This window comes from Amia ocellicauda, chromosome 14 (assembly GCF_036373705.1).
Source record: "Amia ocellicauda isolate fAmiCal2 chromosome 14, fAmiCal2.hap1, whole genome shotgun sequence".
NCBI lineage: Eukaryota > Metazoa > Chordata > Actinopteri > Amiiformes > Amiidae > Amia > Amia ocellicauda.
This window is the reverse complement of record NC_089863.1, coordinates 9,301,171-9,323,800: the sequence shown is the minus strand read 5'-3', so window position 1 is coordinate 9,323,800 and position 22,630 is coordinate 9,301,171. Positions and strand designations below refer to the sequence as shown.

Genomic DNA, 22,630 nt, shown 5'->3' with positions numbered 1-22,630 from the left:
AGTATAGTACTGTAATTACCAAATACAGTATCCTATAGTAATATGTACTTTTACAGTATTAAACGGTTTTGCCTACAGCTATATATTGTATTTTTATAGGAGAATACTGTAATTACTGATTTTCATACTGTGCTTTTAGATTACATTATTTTTCATTAAATAATTAAAAATATAATACATATTAGTTTTTCACAACAGTACTGGCAAAAGGACATGGAAAACGATATACTTGAGTTTTAAAACATTTATTTTTTTAAAGCAAAGAGTAGAAAATCGCCTTTTATGAACATGCAAGCTGAAATGTCAGCTGTAATGTTTTATAAAAACATTTAAAATGCAATTAACAGTTAACAATTATCAGTGCAGTAAGCTTCTTTACTTTTCAAGGTCCTTAAAAATGTGAACAGATAGTACAAGTTAATTGAGAATGGATGGAATGGAAGTTTTTCAGAAATATATTTTAAAATGACCAAGAAACTTACAGAGCCTGAAAAAATATACATCTTAAAAAAAATATTAAAAAAATAAAAGCAAGATCGAAACAAAATCCCATTCGTCCATGAGTTTCCGCAGAAGAGAGGAAACGTGCGGGTTCACAGTACTGTTCTCTTCTTGGAAAGCACTTTCCCTTTCTTGTTTTTTGTCGATAAAGCGCCAAAAGGCAGAAAGTCCGTTCAACAGACGTCACTGTGGCCCTCTTTGTGTCATCCCTTGAAAACAGGAAACTTTCTAAAGGATCTGGAGCAATCTGGAATAGCACATGTAAAATCAGCATTAGGAACAGGACTATGGATGTTCATGTCCTGGCAAAATAACACTCAAAAGCACGATCACAGAACTGACACAATAGCATTGTGTGAAAAAAGGACTAACAGCTAAGAATGTGAATGCAGTGATCGTAGCTTATGTGTCTTGTTACATTTCAGAAAAAAAAGAGAATACATGCACAAATAATGCTGATTTATGACTATTATATTGAATTTATGACGAAATCAAATCGTTCAGTCACAGGATTATTTGCCCTAAACCTGGATGCTAATTGAGCACATGTTTGCACTGGATCTTCATCAGGTTAATCAGCCTGAAATGAGGGGGGAGGGGGAATTACCATAACGTTTTTTTCAGAGCAGGTTGTACAAATGATATAGTACATTTGGCCATATAACGTGAAATATCAAAGTTACGGGGTGGAAGAGTTGAAAACAGTGTTAACTGTGCTCGGGACTAAGCAAAAGTGAAGTCCTGCTGACAAATCAAGTTCGCAGTACAGGCACACACGTCTGTTCCCATCATCACATCAACCCCTGAAGAGTAGACATAAAACACTTTATGTCTAAAATATAGATTGCAATGTCTCTACAGTATGACACTGTATTACGAATGAAACGGGCTGAAAACTGAAATCTGCTGTATATTTACAACCATTCTGTAAAAGAAATGACCTGCACATTTACAGGAGAGGGTTACAGTGAGCGTACTGTAACAGCTTCAGGGACAGAGCGCTGCTGCTGCCTGGGCTTTTATATCCGACACAACAGTAACACACTGGGGTCACTGACACAGAAGGGACACTCAGACAGGATGGGGGACAAATCCAACACAGCCTGGAGTTGAAGTTGAACGGTCTCTTTTGCCAGGTCGTAACAATATTTCTGTTTATGAACCTGTTCGTTTATATTTATTATGACTCGTTTTTATTTGTGTAAATCAAGTCCGTGCATTACAGATATTAGGCGTTTGTGTACATGCTGATGCCCTTATATGATTCCCGAATGCTCTAATCTGTCTTTGCTAAACAACAGCAGCCGCCTGGATCACTTGCAAATTCGACATGTAAATCTATTAATAAAAACTATACAGTGCGTGGTGCAGTCACGTTTATTTTATTATTTTTAGATTTTTTTTTTTTTTTTTGAGGAATAAGAAAGGAGTTATACACAAACCTACAAATGGGAAGCGTGAAACACTGCATGAAAAAGCACTTTCTACAGCTACAGTTATCTGAAACGAAGTGAAGAACCCAAAGTGTTATTACTCGAATTTCATTATTTGTAGTTTATTTTCATCAATGATCTAAAAGGGGTCATGTTGAATTAATGCTGTAATTTTAACAGAAGCTTTCCAATAAATTCATTCTTCGTAACTCCCTCATTTTTTTCCAATTTTCTTTTTTTTCCAGAATTTGAATTGATCTATTTTAAGTGTTGCAATTTTACACTGAGTGCTATATATTTTATACAATAGTCGTCCGACTAATCAGACATCAGGTTTTCCCCCCACCCTAATTGTTGTTATCGGTATCGGTTTGGAAAATCTACTATTGGTCAACCTCTAGTTTCAAGCCCCCTGTGACCTGGTCACTGTGTGCTTTACATCTGGGATGTGTGTCTCAGTCAGAGGGCAGATGAGCAGAACAGTCCAGCAGATCAGTTATCAGTTTATTAACGGTGCGTGTCATTTCAGCACAGAGCAGAGCACAGTTGAGTCAATATGTTCAAGGGAAACTGATTTGTGCTTCTCCAGACAGTGGGGCTCCTTCTCACGGTGAGATGGGGCCCCTTCATCAGTCACTGAACCTCACAATGAGAGGAGGTGAACAGGACTGACGCAGAATAAACCCAGAGCCAGACTGAATCAACACTGTAAACCCTCCCCCTCCATCGGCCAATCACACACTCCCAGTACGCCATGCTGTTCTTCCATTGGGCAGCTGGAGGAGACTCTGGCCACAGGACGTGCCAGTGTCGGAGTCTGTGATTGGCTGATGAGTGGAGATGTTGACTCAATCTGAGATCTTGGAAGTGCAAAAAGAAGCCTTATTTTCCAAAACATTCATATTTTAGATATAACTTTGTTTTATTTGTTTCTGAAACAATCCGGCATATGAAAAAATGGTCTCAGATCAATAATAATGTAACACAGATAACACAAGTTATTAAATTAATACATATGGTTATGTGGAAGTAAGGCTGACACAGATTGTAATTATAATAATGGTAACAATAATAATACTACTACTACTACTACTACTACTAATAATAATAATAATAATAATAATAATAATAATAATAATAATAATAATAACTTCTGTACACATATATAAGCCTTGAATTTCATATTGACATTCCCTTTATTTGTTCAAACTTTTTATGATGCAGAAGGAGAGATCACTCAGTAACAGTATCAATCAGAGTTACTCTGGATTCGGTGCTTATTTCTCCTTCTTCAGATATTGTGGTGGCATACAGAGACAAAATTATGACAATTCTGTTACTGTCCAAATATGTATGGACCTAACTGTATATAACTTGATTCTGACAGACAGCAGGAAACTGCAATAGTTTCTGTTAGTCAGGAGCTGTTTGAATGCAGCTTAAGTTTGTTCATTTAATCTGCCAAACAGGAAGTTGCACTGCACCTGGAGCACAGTGGGGTTTGTGCTGCAGGTTAGACTTGGAGGGTGATGTGTGAGGAGACACTCTGGGACAGAGAGAGTCGGCCTCAGCTGTGTGGGTTAATATATACAGGATGTGTTGCATTGTGGGTCTGTCTGTCTGTCTGAGATAGACTCCAGAGATTATATTGCAGTGCCAATCTCTCTCAGACGCTAGTTTCAGTAGGAGACACAGTGGCTGTATCCTCTGTCTCCTGCTCAGCTCTGGGTGTCCAGCAGTTGGTCAGTGTGAACAGCCTCTGACAGCAGGGGAGAGAGCCCAGTGTGTTCCTGACATCAGGCCTGAGGAGGATGTACAGAACTGGGTCCACAAGGGCACTGAGTTGCACCATTTGAATTGTAATGATTAAGGCAATATTGTTATTTCTTTTTATCTTATAGCTTATAATAAAAGTCACTATGCAGTATGGGAGGAAGAGCACAGTGTAGGTGCCCAGGACGAGGGCCAGCGTGCGCACAATCCTCCTCTTCTCCTCGTCTCGTACAGAGGTGGCGCCGGCGATGGCTCTCCATGTGCCGAAGAAGAAGAACAAGAGAAGTGGGAACGGCAGGAGGAAGAGCACAGAGAAACTTATAGTTATTTGTTGTTGAAAATGTGGCATAAAATATAGTGGCATCACCACTGCAGTAAGTATCACAACCGACACCCACACTCCCACAGAGACCAGTGTGGTGTGCCTGATGCTGCGGCGGCACCGGTACCACAGAGGATGGGCGACCACCAGGTATCTCTCCAGGGCGATGCACAGCATGAACCCAATGCTGGCACTCAGGCCTAAGATAAAGAGACTGAAAGAAAAAGCCTTAGCAACCTGTAATCTCTCACTGTGTGTAAGTGTGAGTAAGATTAACCGGACTATTCTCGCGATGATCTGCAGGAGGTCGGAGATGAGCAGGTTGATGATGTAGATGGGCACCACCATGTCAGCCCTGATCATGCGGTACAGGCTGCAGATGGCCAGGCAGTTGGCCGGCAGCCCGATGACCACGTTTAAAATTCTCATTACAATTATAAATATAAATGCATTGCGTGAGTATTCTAAATTGTCCTGAGAGTCTGTGTCCAGTCCTGTGGTGTTTGAGTTGTTCATGGTCAGTGGGGGCTGCCTGGTGCTCGTCTGCTCTGCTCTCTGCGTCTCCTCGCTGCTCCTGGGGGCTTCAGACGGGTCCACCAGGCTGCTCTCTCCTGCTCCTCTCAGACAGAGACTCGGGGGACGGAGGGGCTGTGCTGCAGTGGGGGTGGGGGTGTTCTCTCTCTGGGACAGTCGCTCAGGCAGGCTGTGAGCATCCAGAGACCTGGACAATGACTGAGAGAAAGCAGAGCCCATTAGGGGCTGATATTAAACACTGCTGAGTGAGTGATGGCATGAGTTTCGAGTGATACTAAGAGCAGCATTTCCAGATACTTTTTTCCTTATTTATAAATTGTACCAGACTGAACTTCAGAAAGTGGGAAAAACGCTATGAAAAAAAATATTACTTTTGGTATGTTTTTCATTGATGCTTTTTTGAGTGTATTTCTATTGTTGAAGTACTACGGTGGCCCTGAAGTGCAAAACACAAACAGAAAGTACAGCACAAACTAACTTTTATCCACAGCACCTGAAAGCAAACTCAGAGTCACAGCAAAGACAAGGAAATATGGAGTCATAGAAAAGTATTTTCTGTTTTCAATTCATTTATTAATGAAAGGGGAACTGCTTCACTACCCTAGCCAATAAACCAAGCATTCTATGATATAATACAATCATATACTACTAGGCATCTATTGTATAACATGCAAGAGAAAGTGGGCACACAGCTCTGTAGAACCCGTAGATGATGTGAGCTGATGTGACACACACAATGTCAGAATTAAAAAGAATATTTGATATATAAGTATGTGCACATTCCTGTACTTCGCAAATGCATTGAAAGGCACGTGAAGGTGCCACGACACACACGCGATAAATCCGTCTGTCAGATTGGACTGGATATTAATTATATAGGGAAAGGTGAGTGGTGGAGCCTAATACAAATCGAATTTAAAACATCTCAAGCCGATTCCTGTTGCTTTACACAGGTCTGCCTGTCTTCTGATATATAATGTTATTTCACAGGTACAGCTGGAAGATATGGTGAATAATTATAATTATTATGTTTTTACTTAATTTTCAGACTCCACAGATTGATTGCCTACAGACGTTACACATACTAGTACAGCTTTCAAGTGTCAGACAGACACCCAGCCTCACCACATGCTTCTCGGCGGTGCCAAACATACATCACTGATCGCATCACAAGGTTGTTAGTGAGCGGTCTGCTACAGAGAAAATGGCGCTTCACTTCAGACTATTTGCGACATTGCCATATTTAAAACAATTTATACAGCTAACAAAATTAAGTTAAAAAAATGGTGGTGCAGTTCCCTTTTAATTATCCTTCAGCCATGGGTCAGTGCAGTCGCCTCAGTCTGCACAGTGATGCACAGAGACAGGGGTCCAGGGTGTTTGCAACCCTCAGTGAGATGACTGAACCCACAGGGGCCCGTGGAGGGGCTAATGTTATGATGCCACTGGCTTTACACAACTTCAAGTAAACCACAATATTACCCATCAGGCTGTGTTGTCACTGACAGTGCAGTGCAATTAAAATGCGTAGCCACTCTACCTGATGAAGACAGTATCTTCTCTCTCTGCAGTCCGCACTGAGGAGCAGGGTGGCCAATGGGCCGAGGCCTTGTCCAGCGCACTGCGGTCCCAGGTGTAATAACGCAGCCTGCTCTGGCCTGTTCCTGTCTATTCTGTCTGAACAGAGTGGCTGAGCCACGACTCTGTGCTAGAGAACCCAGGTCTCTCAGTTTCAACACTCCTACAGAAGCACATGGGGTGGTGGGTTTTTCTTAACAGGAAGCACTGGTTTATGTTGTTATCAATCATCTATTAATCTCCATGAAAGATCTATTTCAAGGAAGGCAGGCCTGTGGCCGAACGCTTGTGTCTCGCACTTGGGTTCAGCCCAGCAGGCCTCAGCTCTCTGCTGCTCCTCGAGTGCTGGGGACCCCCAGTGTGCAGGGGGTTTTGGGGACCTGTATACGAGCAGTTGACCTTCAGTGTCTTTAAGCACGGCAGCAGGAGCGCACAGTGCTGGAGCTCCAGTCCAGGTGCAGCTGTTTCACTTGGCGGTCGAGCAGCGTGGCCGTCTCTGTGCCTCATTTTAATCACAGACAAGATCCAGCACACATGGTATTTGAAAGGTGTTTCAGAATTATAATTCTGGTCTCATGACACAGTTACAGCTGCACACTCAACAGCAGTGCTATCGGAGCGGTACTGTCTGTGTCGAGGGGGAGACGGGCAGCTTCCCTGCATCTGTAATCGTCACGGTGCCATTTTGTTTCACCAATTCTTCAGCCACACGGGTCCTACAGACTCTGCTCGGCCAGTTTGTCTTGATTGTGCTTCAGAGGTAGTGCTGCACTGATTATTCAAATAATTCAAATAATAAAATAAGTCAAAATATTATCCCAAGTATATCCTGGCTATTTATCGTTCTTTTACTAATGGTTGTGTCAGCACCCTGAGGAAGAGGAGTAACAGCTACATCACAAGCCCCCCACACCGCTCCACAGTCTAAGCAGAGACCCTGGTCCTGCTGTCCACCACACAGGGGGCTGCAACTCAGCCTGAGTAACCTAGATGAGACCGTGCTCTTCCAGAAGAAAGCCAAGAACCAGGTGCGCACATTCCAGGTCACCCTCCACAGCTAGCATTATATATCAGAAATGACTTTGAGGATAAATAACTCAAATTAGATGCCAACAAAACAAAATCTTTGAGTGTTAAATTTTTGAATAACAGAGCTGGAGGATTAGTGATAGGAATGTGTTACAGACAACTCAATTCAGATATTCAGAAAGATTTTGCATAAAATCAATATACACTACCGATCAAAAGTTTTAGAATACCCCCATTTTTCCATTTTTTTTTTAACTTGAAGTCCAGTGAATAACGTGAAATGGTACAAAGGTAAGCGGTAAACTGTCAGAGGTTAAAAACTAAGTTTAGGTTACCAAAAACTGAAAAATAATGTACATTTCAGAGTTACATACTGTGTTACTATACCCTGTTAAGCATTATTTGGCAGTGTTACACACAGCTCCTGTGCATAGAAGTTACACTGTATTCCTACAATGCGCACATCGTTTAAAATACTGTTTTATTTGTTTTAGGATTTTACATTACAAATGTAAAAACAATACAATAAAATGTATTTCTTTTGATTATTATTATTTTTTAAATCCAAGTCTAAAATCACTTAAAACTTTTAAAATCCTAAAGTGTTTAAACCAAAATACAAAATAAACTCAATAATCAAGTGAATTAAATCAATCAAAACAATAAAATTTGTGATAAAACGGCAAACTGCCAAACCAACAAAATTTAACAAAAACTATGGTTGCCCTGAAGTGCGAAACACAAATGCAAAAACAATAACACAACTGCAAAAAGAAACACAAAAACAAAAACATTTTTTTTTAGTTTCTTCATCCCCCAGCCACATTATTTCGAAGCCCACCACTTTTATGGGCGAGCTACACACCCACAAAGGACTGACGTGCTGCCATTCGTCAATTCCATTTTTGTGTTTCTCATTATGTTTTTGTGTTTCTCTTTTTGCAATTGCGTTTTTCTTTATGCAGCTGCGATTTTCTTTTTGCATTTGTGCTTTGCACTTCAGGGCCACCGTAAAAAACAGTCAAATGCATTGATTATTAACAGATAATGGATCAGATTCAAAACAGAATCAAAACTATCTGAATAACAGTCAATGCATTTGACAAATAAAAAAAAACATAACCATCAAATCATTCAAAAGCAATGAAACAAGTGCTATTTAAAAACAATGAATCTCGTTAAAAACAATTAAAATTGTTTTTAAAAACAATCATTTATCAGTAAGAGAATAAAAGTTCTTGGACTCGGGCTGCAGCAGGGGGAGTATCCATCCCCATAGGTGGTATCCCGTCATAGGTTTCTGAGCTCCCGCAGATCTTGAATTTTCCAGTTCCTCAAGGCTTCCTCCTTGCCCTCTGATGGATCTCCAGATTGACATTGTCTCATACTAGGACCACGCCCCTCCGCACGATGACTTTTGGGTCCAGCTCCTGCTTGTTGAACCGCACAGACGACACACCACCAGCACCTCAGGGTAGATGTTGACAGTCCCCTGGCTGGTCCATACAGGATCTGCTGGGCGGTTGTCTGTGCAGGTACGGCAAACCTGTGGAGGAACGGACAAGAGCCAGACCCTGCAAGTGGAGGGGCACTCCTTAAAAAAAGTCACTGACTCCCTTCCCAGGCAGCCCTTGTAGGGGTTGGTGTCAGATAGGGCTAAACCCCTTCTGTACATGAACAGTCGAGTGTGGAGACACCGCCTCACAGCCATCCAGGAGACATCTTTCTTTGTATTTGTGAGACAAACATGCATAGTGTTAGCCCAGATATTCTGGCAGGTTTCGGGAGGAAAATCTTCTATTCTGATGGCAGTGAGGCTTTGTGGAGGCCTACTTCGAGTGCAAAGGCTCGGAGCGCCCTGTAGGACAGCGGGGGATCCCACGAGTGCGGCCCGGTGTTATCCATGGTGCAGAGGCCGAGTGGTCTCAGGCTGCTGGCAAAGTAAAAGCAGTTCATGAAACTCACTTTCTTGCCAGCAGCCTGGATGTTCTTAACCACATATGCCAGCCCCTGCGCCTTAATGAGCCGCACAACGTCGGGGACCCCCCTACCTCCATCCAGGGCACCCTTCACCATTTGCATTTTTTTCAGCCTCTCCATTTTACTCCCCCAGACAAACCGAAATATAATTCTATCTATCAATTTATTAGTATGCCTGTCTGGGTAAAATATCATGCCTACATAGAGAAGAATAGGGAAGAGAATAGCCTTTACAACCAGCACCTTACCAGTCATTGTAAGGGTTCTTGTGCTCCAGCTGTGGATCTTCTTTTGTACTTTAGATAAAGCTTCCGCTCAGATCCGGGCGCCGGGGTTGGCCCCATCAATCGTGATCCCCAGAACCTTGATGGCCGGTTTCACAGGGAACACACTCAGCCGGCCCCAGCCACACATCGTTTGAAAGCTTTTTCTCTTGGCTACTGACACATTTCATTCTCAAACACATCCGGTTTACAGCGTCCGTGTTGCCGAAGTCATTCAGAGCCCGGGGGGGTAAACGTGCAGTCTGCTCGGGGGGGGGGGGGGGGGAGGTCTCATTCAGACGGTCACAGATCACTCGGTTTCAATCAGATTTCTTTGCAAATAGGCTTGTTTTGTTCAGTATCAAACACAGAGCAGTTTAGATCAAATTAAGTAAAATCATTGTGTATTAGTACACTGTAAACGGGTGTGTGTTGATTCTGCCAAAACATGGATGGTCTTGTTTTGATCAGTTGACTGTCTGGTTCCAGTATATGTCATAAATGTCAAAATTTTCTGAGATGTATTCCTACTCAGACCAAGTATCCCCCCACCCCCCCACATGGGATTAAAGAGAAGCACATGGATTTGGTGCCCTTTTAAGGGTAGCAGAGGGGTTTGTCAGCTTAAGAGGTCAAATTTTGTTAAACAAAACAATTCCATGGTTTATTTTTTATCTCCAATTGTTTATTTGTTCTATGCTTTAATTTCAGAGTACATTGAGACATTAAACTGCGTACATTTCAATAAAAACTGAATAAATTGAGGTGTTCTAAAACGTTTGACAGGTAGTCTATATATTTATGTATCTATGTATTTATATATATATTAAAACTAATACCACACAGAAACTATAGCCTGCACTTAGTACACTGGTGCACACAAACAGTACGGCAATACATCATTATCATTCTGTTTTAGGGTATATGCTACATTTGTGCAACATGTTTAAAATCATCATCAAATATCTGAATATATTTTGTCAGAAGATAGTAGCTGCAATTCATTCCATATTCAAATTAACACATTTAAATATATGATTCCATTTATGACCTGACAATAAAAAGTATTAAAAGAACAATCAGAAACTCATCAAGAGGTACATTACAATAATGCAAACAATATCATTAGTAAAATATATATTTCTATTATTTAACCAGAAGGTTATTGATCATCAGTGAAAATCAGAATGGGCTTGTTAAGGTGTTGCAGCTCCTTAACAAGCAGGAACAGTTAATCACTGCTTCATTGAGTCGCATTCATCATGTTCTGACACTGTTTTATTAGGATAAATATTTTACATTTCAAACTCCATGATACAAGAGCAACAGGTAAGGATAGACCTCAGTGACGATATCCAGCACCGGGACATGGAGGGGACTGGTCCAACGCGCAATACAAATGGTCCACGGTTGGTTTTGAAACTCATCTACATAAGCCTACATAGATCTCAACCTCTCACACTATACAGCTGCGCATGCTTTACACATCATCATCAAAGCAAAGAAACAGCACCATGTTTCTCTTTAAACTCCAAAGAATATCACCGGAGAGTCTGTGCCGACCGGCCTGATTTGCATATATATGAAGCAGGTCCATTCCGCAATCAAGGCTGTGCCAGCTGGGCGGACACTGTGTCACAGAGAATGATTGTGACGAAAGACTGTGTTGCGCGTAATTAGCTTTACAAAAATTCAACTTCAAATTCAAAAAGAGCTTTATTGGCATGACAAGGTTACAACCGTTTGCCCAAAGCAAGTACAGGGGGCTCCACTGCAAAACATAGACCAGTGCAGTGGACAATAATACTGTATACATACAATACACACAAGTTTACAGACGTTACATACATCAATCAGTTTGCCCTCACTTTGAAAGTAAATTTGCAAGCACATGGACTAGGACTTCCAGTTGTATTGTGTTTCTCCCTTTGAATGTGTGGGTGTTACTGTATTGCAGGGGGTTTTAATCCGGTCCTGGAGCACCCCCTGTCCTGCTGGTTTTTGTTCCAACCTAATTACTTAATTGAATGGTATATTGCTTTGTTAGATCAATTAAGGGTGTAATTAAGCAATTAAGACCTCAGTTGGAACAACAACCAGCAGGGCAGCGGGTGCTCCGGGACCGGATTGAAAACCCCTGCTGTATTGTACATGGGTGTCATCCTGTGGGGCTGCGATGGGCGAGTGGTTAAGGCGTTGGACTTGAAATCCACTGGGGTCTCCCTAAACGCTTTCCCATTCTTTCTCTGTTGTACTTTTGTACGCTAAGATATAAACAAATAATAGTAATAATAGTGCTAAACCACTACGCATGTAATACTTGGAAATTAGCATATTTACAAAGCACTCTTATTTATTCTACAGAGAACATAGTTACTGTTTTTTTAAAGGCTAACTTTCTTTTATATTGTGATATAGATAGTCAGGGTGGCTAGGGCTCTGGACTCTGGAGCACAGGGTTGTGAGGGCACCGCTGTTGTACCCTTGAGCAAAGTACTCTACCTAGATTGCCCCCGTAAATGCCCAGCTGTGAAAATGGGTAAATATGAAAAAATAAGGTGAAATCTTGTATCAATTGTAAGTCACCCTGGATAAGGGTGTCTGCTAATAAATTAAGTAGTAGTGGTAAGATTTATTTTAATATCCTTTTAAATGCATGACAAAAATGAAAATACTGTTATTTACGTTCTGTTATGTTCTTCAGTGACTATAGGACGCACTGCTAAGGTAGTTTGTTCATTCTACATAATGAGTAAAGTTGTACTAGGTGTAATGTAGGGTTTAAATGTGTTTCTATTTTACATTGTATTCATATCGTTTTGATTAAATAGTCTATCAACATCCCGACTGTAAAATGCTGTTTAATAGTTCAACAACAAATTAGATCCAATTGATCATTATTTTGATATAACATGCTATTGACCTCACACAGGCACACAGGACGGGAAGAAAATGGATGGATGTTTGTGAAGTTTTGATCGGGACTATTAGGTTATTTAAGGGGGCACGAGAAGCATTTAATTGATGAGAAAGTTAAACAGAATGATAGAGAGATCGTGGCAATGAGATTGACAGAAGAAATTGCATGATATGAATTAAAAGCATCATATTAAAAATTAAACTGAAAATAGAAATAGGAGAGAGAAAGAAAAATGGCACTGTAAATATATGTGTTGTCTTTCCTATTTTTTATTTTTTTGAAATCTCTATAGTTTAAATCCAGATACAGAAATCATTCTGGAATGGCACAAAAGGACAATAGTACCAGTGAGAGAGATTGGGTATTATCTGTTTCTTTTCTGTAACTATTACCTGTTTCAGAAATATAATTAAATTATATTAGTTTTCTATTTTTGTCACAAAAAAAAGATTATTGCACACCGTGTCTTCCCTCTAAACATTATTGAGGTCTAAATTGGCTTATGATTTTTAACACCTAAGATAATATGCTTCAAATAAAATGTAAGAGTGAAAATACGTTGTGGATGAGAGTTACTGGCTCACTTAATCACCTCAATGTATACTAAGCACTGGAAGTCTCTTTCATTTTTCTTCTAATAATTGTTACTATTATTAGCAGTTGAGTTATTCTACCAGCAAACTTGCATTAGTGTGATGATATGCTTTCCAAACAAGGAGAAGTATACACTCACCTAAAGGATTATTAGGAACACCATACTAATACTGTGTTTGACCCCCTTTCGCCTTCAGAACTGCCTTCATTCTACGTGGCATTGATTCAACAAGGTGCTGAAAGCATTCTTTAGAAATGTTGGCCCATATTGATAGGATAGCATCTTGCAGTTGATGGAGATTTGTGGGATGCACATCCAGGGCACGAAGCTCCCGTTCCACCACATCCCAAAGATGCTCTATTGGGTTGAGATCTGGTGACTGTGGGGGCCATGTGATTGGTTGGTTAGATAATTGCATTAATGAGAAATTGAACAGGTGTTCCTAATAATCCTTTAGGTGAGTGTACATCACATTAAGTTACACAAGCAGTGTAAAAACAGATATTTATAGGCACCTGGTGGTGACAATGTGTAATCACCACTGTAACAGCAATTCTCACGTTACACCTGTTCTCGACTGCCCCCTGCTGGCAGCGCACGATGCACAGAAGCTGATTTTTACTACATGGAGATTTTTAGCCTTATTTACACCATACTTAGTACTATTATGGTAGTGTTGGGTGGAGTTTCGGATCATTTGTGTGTCTGTATATGCATGACAAAGAGAAAAGAAAGAAAGAATGAAAGAAAGAAAGAATTAATTAATAAATAGAGAAATCAATTAATAAATGTTGAACTAAATAAATACATTTGGAAATAAATACATAAATACAGGAGCATGCATCTAATTTCAATAATAAATAGATACATGTCCATGTATTTATTTATTTATTTTTGACATTTATTTGTTTATTCTCTTCTCTGTTATTTATTTTTAATTTTGGCATGGATAGTCCTCCACAGTATAGATCTTGTACGGCGATGGATAATACAGTATCATGATTTTTTGTATATTATATTGGTGTACTAAAGTGAAGCTTATATATTGTTTGGTTATACTCTTTACCACTAAAGAGTTGCATTATACAATGTAATGAGGACTGCATGTGGTAAGTATGTGGCTGTGGCCCAAACATATACCGGGAAAGCCCAGTCGGGACTACAGAAGCAGAAATAGAAATGGTTGATATGGTAAATGACTGCTTTCTAACTCAATTTGTCAGGGAACCAACCAGAGAGAGCGCAAGTATTGACTTGATTTTTGTAAATGACCAAGAGTCAGAGGGACACTAGAACATAAGTACATAAGAAAGTGTACAAACGAGATGAGCCTATTCGACCCATTGTGCTCGTTTGGTGTCCATTAATATCTAAGTGATCCAAGGATCCTATCCAGCCTATTTTCAAATGTTCCCAAATTTTCAGCTTCAGCCACATCACTGGGGAGTTTGTTCAGATTGTGACGCCTCTCTGTGTGAAGAAGTGTCTCCTGTTTTGTGTCTTGAATGCCTTGAAGTCCAATTTCCATTTGTGTCCCCTGGCTCACTTCGTAGGTCGTTAATATTAATATTAAACTCCATAGCACCATTAATTCATAAGTCACACATATTGTTCCAGTTGGAAAATATCTAATTTTTATTGGCCTTCAACACAGTATAAGGAGAGGGAATTTGACCATTTAGGTTTGCTTTCAAAGTTATGTATGCCTACAACAACGACAAAGAAAAGTTTCACTGTGCAGCTGGATGAAAAAATACATCTAACATTAATAATTAGTAGGCAAAATGTATACAGTGCTCACAATTTCTTGGAAAAACTGCAACGTGACAGTGAGTTTGATGAGTTATGGGAGAGATGCAAGGACATGGACACCTGCTTCAAGCAAAAGGCAAATAGAAGTGAGTTTTGAACTGAAAAAATCTGTGTACCTACCTGTGGTGAGAGCAGAACATTTGCAACGGGGTGGCCGAATGGGTGTGGGGGGGGCGTTGATGACAGTGTTTCGTCCAGGGCAGACCACGACGCCCTTTTTCTTTGATCGTAATTATTGACCAATAACAACTCAGAATTTCTGGGGGGGCCACCGTGGGGACCAGCCTCATTTCAGGGGGGGCTATGGCCTGCCTGAATCACCCCCTAGACATGCCCCTGGTACCTGCATCCAAGCTGCATTATATCAATAAGTCTTGGTAGTGCATTGTGCAGTATTGTTTCATTTCTACGACTGGAAATGCATTGTTTTGGAATGGGGAAGTGTTTATTTTCATAATTAGCAACTCTTTTGCATTGCATAGATGGGTATTGTGCATGTGTATAATGTTGTCATAAGTTGCATTTCTTGAAGCCGGTAATGAATTGTCCATGTTGTAAAGCGATGAAGTAGTCTGTATTCTTGTGGCAGGACAACCATGTGAGGCTCCTCAAACATTGTCCCTAAAATCACATGCATTTGCCCCAAAGATTTCTGTACGCACCACCCCTCAGATTTCCATCCAACACGACCCGGTGCTTCTCCAGACAGTGGGGCTCCTTCTCACGTTGAGATGGGGCCCCTTCATCAGTCACTGAACCTCACAATGAGAGGAGGTGAACAAGACTGACGCAGAATAAACCCAGAGCCAGACTGAATCAACACTGTAAACCCTCCCCCTCCATCGGCCAATCACACACTCCCAGTACGCCATGCTGTTCTTCCATTGGGCAGCTGGAGGAGACTCTGGCCACAGGACGTGTCAGTGTCGGAGTCTGTGATTGGTGAGCAGATGTGTTGACTCAATCTGAGATCTTGGAAGTGCTTACAATTCCAGTTTCTATGTACATTTAAGTATGTATAACTTTAAACAGTATAAATAAATCGTACTTTCCAAAACATTCATATTTAATATGTACTTTTGTTTTATTTGTTTCTAAAACAATCCAGCATATAAATAAATTGTCTCAGATCAATAATAATATACAACAGATTACACAATTTATTAAAGTAAAAGAAATACACATAATAATAACAACGGGGGAGCACAGTGGGGTTTGTGCTGCAGGTTAGACTGGGAGGGTGATGTGTGAGGAGACACTCTGGGACAGAGAGAGTCGGCCTCAGCTGTGTGGGTTAATATATACAGGATGTGTTGCATTGTGGGTCTGTCTGTCTGTCTGTCTGTCTGTCTGAGATAGACAACAGGGATTACAGCTCATTGCCAAACCACTGCCCAGCTGACACACAACGTTGCCACAAATGAAATTACGTTGCTACGTTGTTACGTTGTGTGTTAGCTGGGTGTGTGTCTCTCAGACAGTCGTGACAGTAGACACAGTGGCCGTATCCTCTGTCTCCTGCTCAGCTCTGGGTGTCCAGCAGTTGGTCAGTGTGAACAGCCTCTGACAGCAGGAGGGAGAGTCCAGTGTGTTGCGGACAGCAGGCCTGAGGAGGATGTACAGCACTGGGTCCACAAGGACACTGAGAGAAATCATTTCAGTTGTAATGATTGCGGCAAAGAAAATATTTACATTTATTGTATAGTTCATAATGAAACTCACTATGCAGAATGGGAGGAAGAGCACAGTGTAGGTGCCCAGGACGAGGGCCAGCATGCGCACAATCCTCCTCTTCTCTGCGTCTCGTACAGAGGTGGCGCTGGCGATGGCTCTCCATGTGCCGAAGAAGAAGAACAAGAGAAGAGGGAACGGCAGGAGGAAGAGAACAGAGAGAATTATAATTATTTGTTTGATAAGGTGAAGAATAAGAAGCAGTGGCATCAGCACTGCAGTTAGTATCGCTGCCAGCACCCACACTCCCACAGAGACCAGTGCGGTGTGCCTGACATTGCGGCGGTACCGGTACCACAGAGGATGGGCGACCACCAGGTATCTCTCCAGGGCGATGCACAGCATGAACCCAATGCTGGCACTTAGGCTGCAGAACATGAGACTAATCAAAATAGCCAGAGCAATCAATATTGACTGAATGTTCATAAGAGTAACTGTGAATAAGATGATGACTAGTGACACCAGTCTTGCAATGACCTGCAGAAGGTCAGCGATGAGCAGGTTGATGATGTAGATGGGCACCACTATGTCAGCCCTGATCATGCGGTACAGGCTGCAGATGGCCAGGCAGTTGACTGGCAGCCCGATAATCACGTTTAAAATTTCCATTACAAATATAACTGCAAGTGCAATCTGTAAGTATTCTGTATTGTTCTGAGAGCGTCCTGTCCTGACAGTGTCCAGATCTGTGATGTTTAAGTTGTTCATGTTCAGTGGGCCCTGCTTGGTGCTCGTCTGCTCTGCTCTCTGCGGCTCCTCGCTGCTCCTGGGGGCTTCAGACGGGTCCACCAGGCTGCTCTCTCCTGCTCCTCTCAGACAGAGACTCGGGGGACGGAGGGGCTGTGCTGCAGTGGGGGTGGGGGTGTTCTCTCTCTGGGACAGTCGCTCAGGCAGGCTGTGAGCATCCAGAGACCTGGACAATGACTGAGAGAAAGCAGAGCCCATTAGGGGCTGATATTAAATACTGCTGAGTGAGTGATGGCATGAGTTTCAAATTATCCAGTTTGTATTAACAGCAGCGTTTCCAGAGACTAATTTGCATATTTAGAAATGATACGAGCCTGAACCTCAGAAAATAAACTGATTAAATCATACTAACTGAGCTCTGTTTTTCATTGATACTTTGCTGCATGTGTTTCTATTGTTGAAGTGAACTTACTTACAAAGAGAAAATAATAAATAATACATGAATTAGTTAAATACTGACATCAAACCCTTTGTGTTGGTTTAAGCTTAATTGAGTCTGCAAATGTGTCAAGTGAGTCACGATTTTAACAACTACTGAGCAGGGGCGGACTGGGACCAGAAATCGGCCATGGAAGTTCAAGTCCACCGGCCCACATTTATGTCAAAATCATGATACAGAAATAAGAATAAAGTCAGCGCTCACAGCGAGCTGTCATGATGAAGCATAGGTTAAGAAAACATTGTTAGAGTAAAACTTCTCTCTAAATTGTAGGCTATAGCTACATGGTTGGTTCCAAAGCCCATACCCTCTATCACCGCTAGAGGCCACTGTTTCCCTGCCTTTTCCTCTCACTTCTCCCTGCTTTCATCCTTCCAATCATCCCATTAACATTTCTCAACACCATGTGCACTCTTGTTCTCTCCCTCTGTTCCCATTCGCCCTGCACCTCCCAACTTGGTTTCTTGTCCCTTTCTTAAACCCCTCTCTGCCCTCACTTTGGGCAAAGTGTTGTCAGCCCTGCCTGCAACTCCAAGCCTTAGTCTCCTTGCTCCCAAACCTGTCCCTAAGCGCCTTCTGGATCCTGACCTTTGCCTGTGACCTCGAATACATCCTTGCCTAGCCCTTTATTGCCTTTGTCAACCTCCTCTAAGAGCACTGCACTTGGGTTCCCTGTTCCCGTGACCTGCGGTCCTTGTGACTGTGACAACTAACAGCTTTTCAAACATATGCATTGAGGTATGGCAAAGTATAGGCTATGTTGCTGTAGCCGGTTGGTCAGAGCTCCCAGCTAAGGATTCGTACTGCACTGCAGCAGGCCCCCCTGAGGAGCGATAACCCCGCTATGATACACTAGCAGTAGCAGTGTTACATTACCAGCTGAATTGTAAGTTCCAACAAATTCCTTATTTTCTCGGATAAATTAAAATAAAACACATTTGATTTATTTTCCCTGATTTCAGGGGGTGGAGCGAGAGCAAGAACAAGATTATTGTGTGCTTTGGAGTACCAGCTTATTTGATATAGCTGCGGGAAACCCTGAAACACTATGTTTAAGATAGGAGCAGACGGATTTAATTTCCCAAAAGAATCTAAAGGATTTAAAATGCCCGGTTTTAAAACGGGTCAGAGCTTCAGACATTGCTATAGCACTGTTATTGGCATCGTCGTTGCTAAGCACATTGCTAGGAATGACAAGTGACGTCTGCAAATAACAGGTAAACAGTCGACACATCTTAACTGCTGTTCAGAGTAGGGCTTAATCAGAAGCTATACAAGTATAACTTATTGGTTGTTGTTTTAACTCAATCAGTAACGGAACTGCAGTAGCGAGAGTTAAGTTCAGGCCATGCTTTTTACATTTTTTATACAGGTCTTGTACTGTATGGTGGCTTAAATTGGCCAAAAACATTTTTTTCATGTGTTTCCAGGATTTGCATTTCTCAATGTATTGTAAAAAAGATATACAGATATGGTGTTTGTTGTAATGTGTTCCCTTTTCCCCTGAATTATGTGATTCTGTCCTTGTTCCCCGCAACGCACATTTCATTGTGCCCTACACGTCTATTAAAAACGGTCATTTTATTCAGCGTGCTTCATGACACATTTGAGCCACCGTAACTCTACTAGTTTTAGTCAGAGAAAGAGAGCAAAGTGAAGGACTACTAGAAAATGTCTTTCACTCTCCTATTTTAACTTTAGTTCCAGTGCTCTGATGATACTGTAGCCCACCCATAATGACACGATTGTGGCAGACACTGGTGTGTGGGGTGACACTAAAATGGTCATGGCAGTTACAGGTGGAGGTGCTCCCCAACTGAGCTTTGACTGGGGACACAGAATTGACAAACCCGCCCCTGTATGTATCTGAGGAGCTCCTCACATTGCCATTTTAAGTCTCTATGCTGCAAAGGTCACAAATCATATACTAACTTTTCTTAAAAGTCATAGATGTTTCCGTCTACAAAACATTTTTCTTGGTCTCTCTGTCTGCCAGCGCTGGTCAGTGATGCAACATTGTATCAGTGTGTTTATAACACGAGTAGCAGCTTCATTGACAGCGATGTCTAACAGGCAGCTTTGATTGCTGTGACATTTAATCCATAATTACTGATATTTAAAAAAATTCTGATATCAAACTTACAACTGTTGAAATCAAGATTGATCTGCTGTTGTTGATATCAACAACTGTATACTTGATATCACCAATTGTATTTTTTATTTCAGAAACTGTATTTTTGATATCAGGAATTCTATCTGTTCATTTCTGTTCATTGTTGAAAGAGTCGTCCTACAACCTCAGCGGTATCCATTCTCTACTGGCATTTTTCTGTTATTTTCCTGTTGTTTTATTTGTGTGAAGCTCGATAGTGCGTGCCATTTGTTTTTATATTATATCAAATGAAGGAAAACGTTCTGGCCTTTCGTATTATAAGGGTTAATCTGCTGACAGAGTAAAAAACACAAACCGGAACATAGGCATATTATTCCTGTACACTCAAGTTAGGAAGACCCTACAAGCGTGAGTAAGATATCGTTTCAAAACTCCTGCTCTCCCGGTCTGTGTACATTGTAATTTTGATAAAAATACAATTTCTTTCTACGATTGCGGATGGTCTGAAAATAATGGGGCGGAGTGTAAAGAGTTAAGTTGCACCATGTTAATTTGCATACATTTCTGATATCAAAAACACATTTGTTGATATCAACAATGGTAGTTAATGCTTGATATCAGAAATGGTATTCTTGATATCAGCAATTGTACTTTTGATATCAACAATTATATTTTTGATATCATTGGATTCTTGATATCAGAAATGGTATTCTTGATATCAACTATTGCATTTTTGATATTGAAAATGCATACTAATTAACATCCAGTTATGGATTGAATCATGTCCCAATGTCCTGCCATGAATTGCTCATATCAACAATTGTATTTCTGATATCAGTATGTATGGACTAAATGTCACAGTGGCTAGCCATAGTTCTCGGGCTACTACTGTACAGCCAACGAGGAAGCAGCACAACTGTAAAAAAAATGCTTTAATGGCATAACACACAAAGTTTAAGAAAACAATTATTTGTACAAACATAACTGTAGTAAAAAATATATATAATAGAAGGGAGCCATGAAACCATGAAACCTCAGCAACAACATATACATATACTATACAATTTATGTAACACTTTTCAAACTCTTATGTTTCCGAAGTCGTGCTGATTAGTGTTTCTCTCTTTAGTTGCCCAACACGTCCCCCTTGTATGAACTAGAGATGTCTGTCGCGGTCCTCTATACATCCATATATACACATCTGTAGGGATCGGGATTGCATTCAAATCTCTACACTGTGAATAGAAGCCCAGATATCTTCACGAGCTGCTGGACTGGACAGACACCATAAGAGCAACAATATGCTTTAAACAGTGTACATGGGAACTGTACTGACCTGGAGATCACCGTTGTCCACTAGAGAGAGAGAGAGAGAGGGTCAGTGCAGTCTGGTCTGCTCAGTGACACACAGAGACAGGGGTCCAGGGTGTTTACAACCCTCAGTCACGTGACTGAACCCACAGGGGCCCGCAGAGGGGCCAACGTTATGATGCCACTGGCGTTACACAACATCAAGTAAACCACTATATCTCCCATCCGGCTGTGTGTCCTGACTGTGCAGCAAAATGTTCTACATTGGACAGGATTGTTAGAGGCTGTGAGGGTTGGGGGGTGAAGACTGAAATATCTTTGATTGACGTGTTTGTTTCTCATGGCGATCTCTGCATCCTCGCTTTGCCTCACATGGAACAGACATTGTAACACGCACACACACACATATATATAACCATACTATAACCTAACTATTAACACTAGATTAATAAGGTAGTGAAGGTTTATATACGAGAGCACTAGGCATCACTATAGGCCATGTTATAGAGAGCTGTTAGAGCATAGAGCAGGTCTGGGAGCCCCCCCCCCACCCTTGTAAAGGTAAAGGACAACAATTACAATCACATCATTTACATTTGTAAAAAGTTTAACAAATTTATTATAATTGATTTTGAATTAACTGTAATTCAAGACATATGACTCCCAACAGCGTCCTAGTTGACACGCACACACGTAATGGGGTTCATACTGTATAGAAGCATGTTACAAGTGACAAAACATCAGTAAAAGCAGTACAGGAATACCCGGTATTTTGGTATGGCGGTCTTAATACTCTACTGCAGTTCCCAATGTCTGGTGATGGAGGGCCAATTTCCAGAGGTTACATGGGATGGGGGGCCACAGCAGTCACCACAGATGAAAACTAAATATGTCCCAAATCATACCTTCTTATTTCCTATACATTTCTGTTAGATAACACTTATGATTGTTGTTTTATTATTTACCCCCAAATTACATGTCCGATTTGTAACAGAAAAGTGTTAAAATACAGTAACGGTTCAGAAAAGGGGTGGTTGAAAGTTGGCTTTGAGGGGCCACACCAAACACACTCGAGGGCCGCATTTGTCCCCTGTGCCGCATTTTGTATATAATAATATACACCATATGATGAAACCATAAGCCAGCTATCCTGTTAAGAGGAAGGGTTGGGGGTATAGATCGCACCGCTCTAATAGCACTGCTGTTGAGTGCGCAGCTGTTACTGTGTCATGAGACCAGTAAGAACCAGAATAATAATCCTGAAACACCTGTAAAATACCATGCGTGCTGGATCTAGTCTCTGCTGATTGAAATGAGGCACAGAAATGGCCGCTGCTCGACCGCCAAGTGAAACAGCTGCACCTGGACTGGAGCTGCAGCACTTAGAGACACTGAAGGACACATATGATGAAACCATAAACCAGCACTTCCTGTTGAGAAATGCCCCCTATGTTCTCCCGGAAAAGTATTGAAACTGAGAGACTTTCTTAACGGGAAGTGCTGGCACAGAGCCGCGCTCATCTTATTATTATTATTATTATTATTATTA

At 41.2% G+C, this 22,630-nt stretch overlaps 2 protein-coding genes and 1 non-coding gene across 3 annotated transcripts; all 3 read right to left on the bottom strand.

The window, feature by feature from the left end:
• Nucleotides 1-3,730: 3,730 nt before the first annotated feature.
• On the bottom strand, nt 3,731-4,782 carry LOC136768105 (G-protein coupled receptor 4-like). Its single transcript, XM_066722158.1, has 2 exons — nt 3,853-4,782; nt 3,731-3,736 (listed from the first exon to the last, which is right to left on the bottom strand). The coding sequence occupies exons 1-2, from the start codon at nt 4,780-4,782 to the stop codon at nt 3,731-3,733; spliced, it is 936 nt and encodes a 311-aa protein (XP_066578255.1).
• A 5,812-nt stretch (nt 4,783-10,594) lies between these two features.
• Nucleotides 10,595-10,765, bottom strand: LOC136769195 (U8 small nucleolar RNA). The gene has a single exon (XR_010822153.1). It is a non-coding gene; the product is annotated as a U8 small nucleolar RNA (small nucleolar RNA).
• Nucleotides 10,766-15,851: 5,086 nt separating this feature from the next.
• Nucleotides 15,852-21,167, bottom strand: LOC136768013 (G-protein coupled receptor 4-like). The gene is made up of 2 exons (XM_066722073.1): nt 21,107-21,167; nt 15,852-17,395 (listed from the first exon to the last, which is right to left on the bottom strand). The coding sequence occupies exon 2, from the start codon at nt 17,177-17,179 to the stop codon at nt 16,214-16,216; it is 966 nt and encodes a 321-aa protein (XP_066578170.1). The 5' UTR covers nt 17,180-17,395; nt 21,107-21,167; the 3' UTR covers nt 15,852-16,213.
• Nucleotides 21,168-22,630: the final 1,463 nt, after the last annotated feature.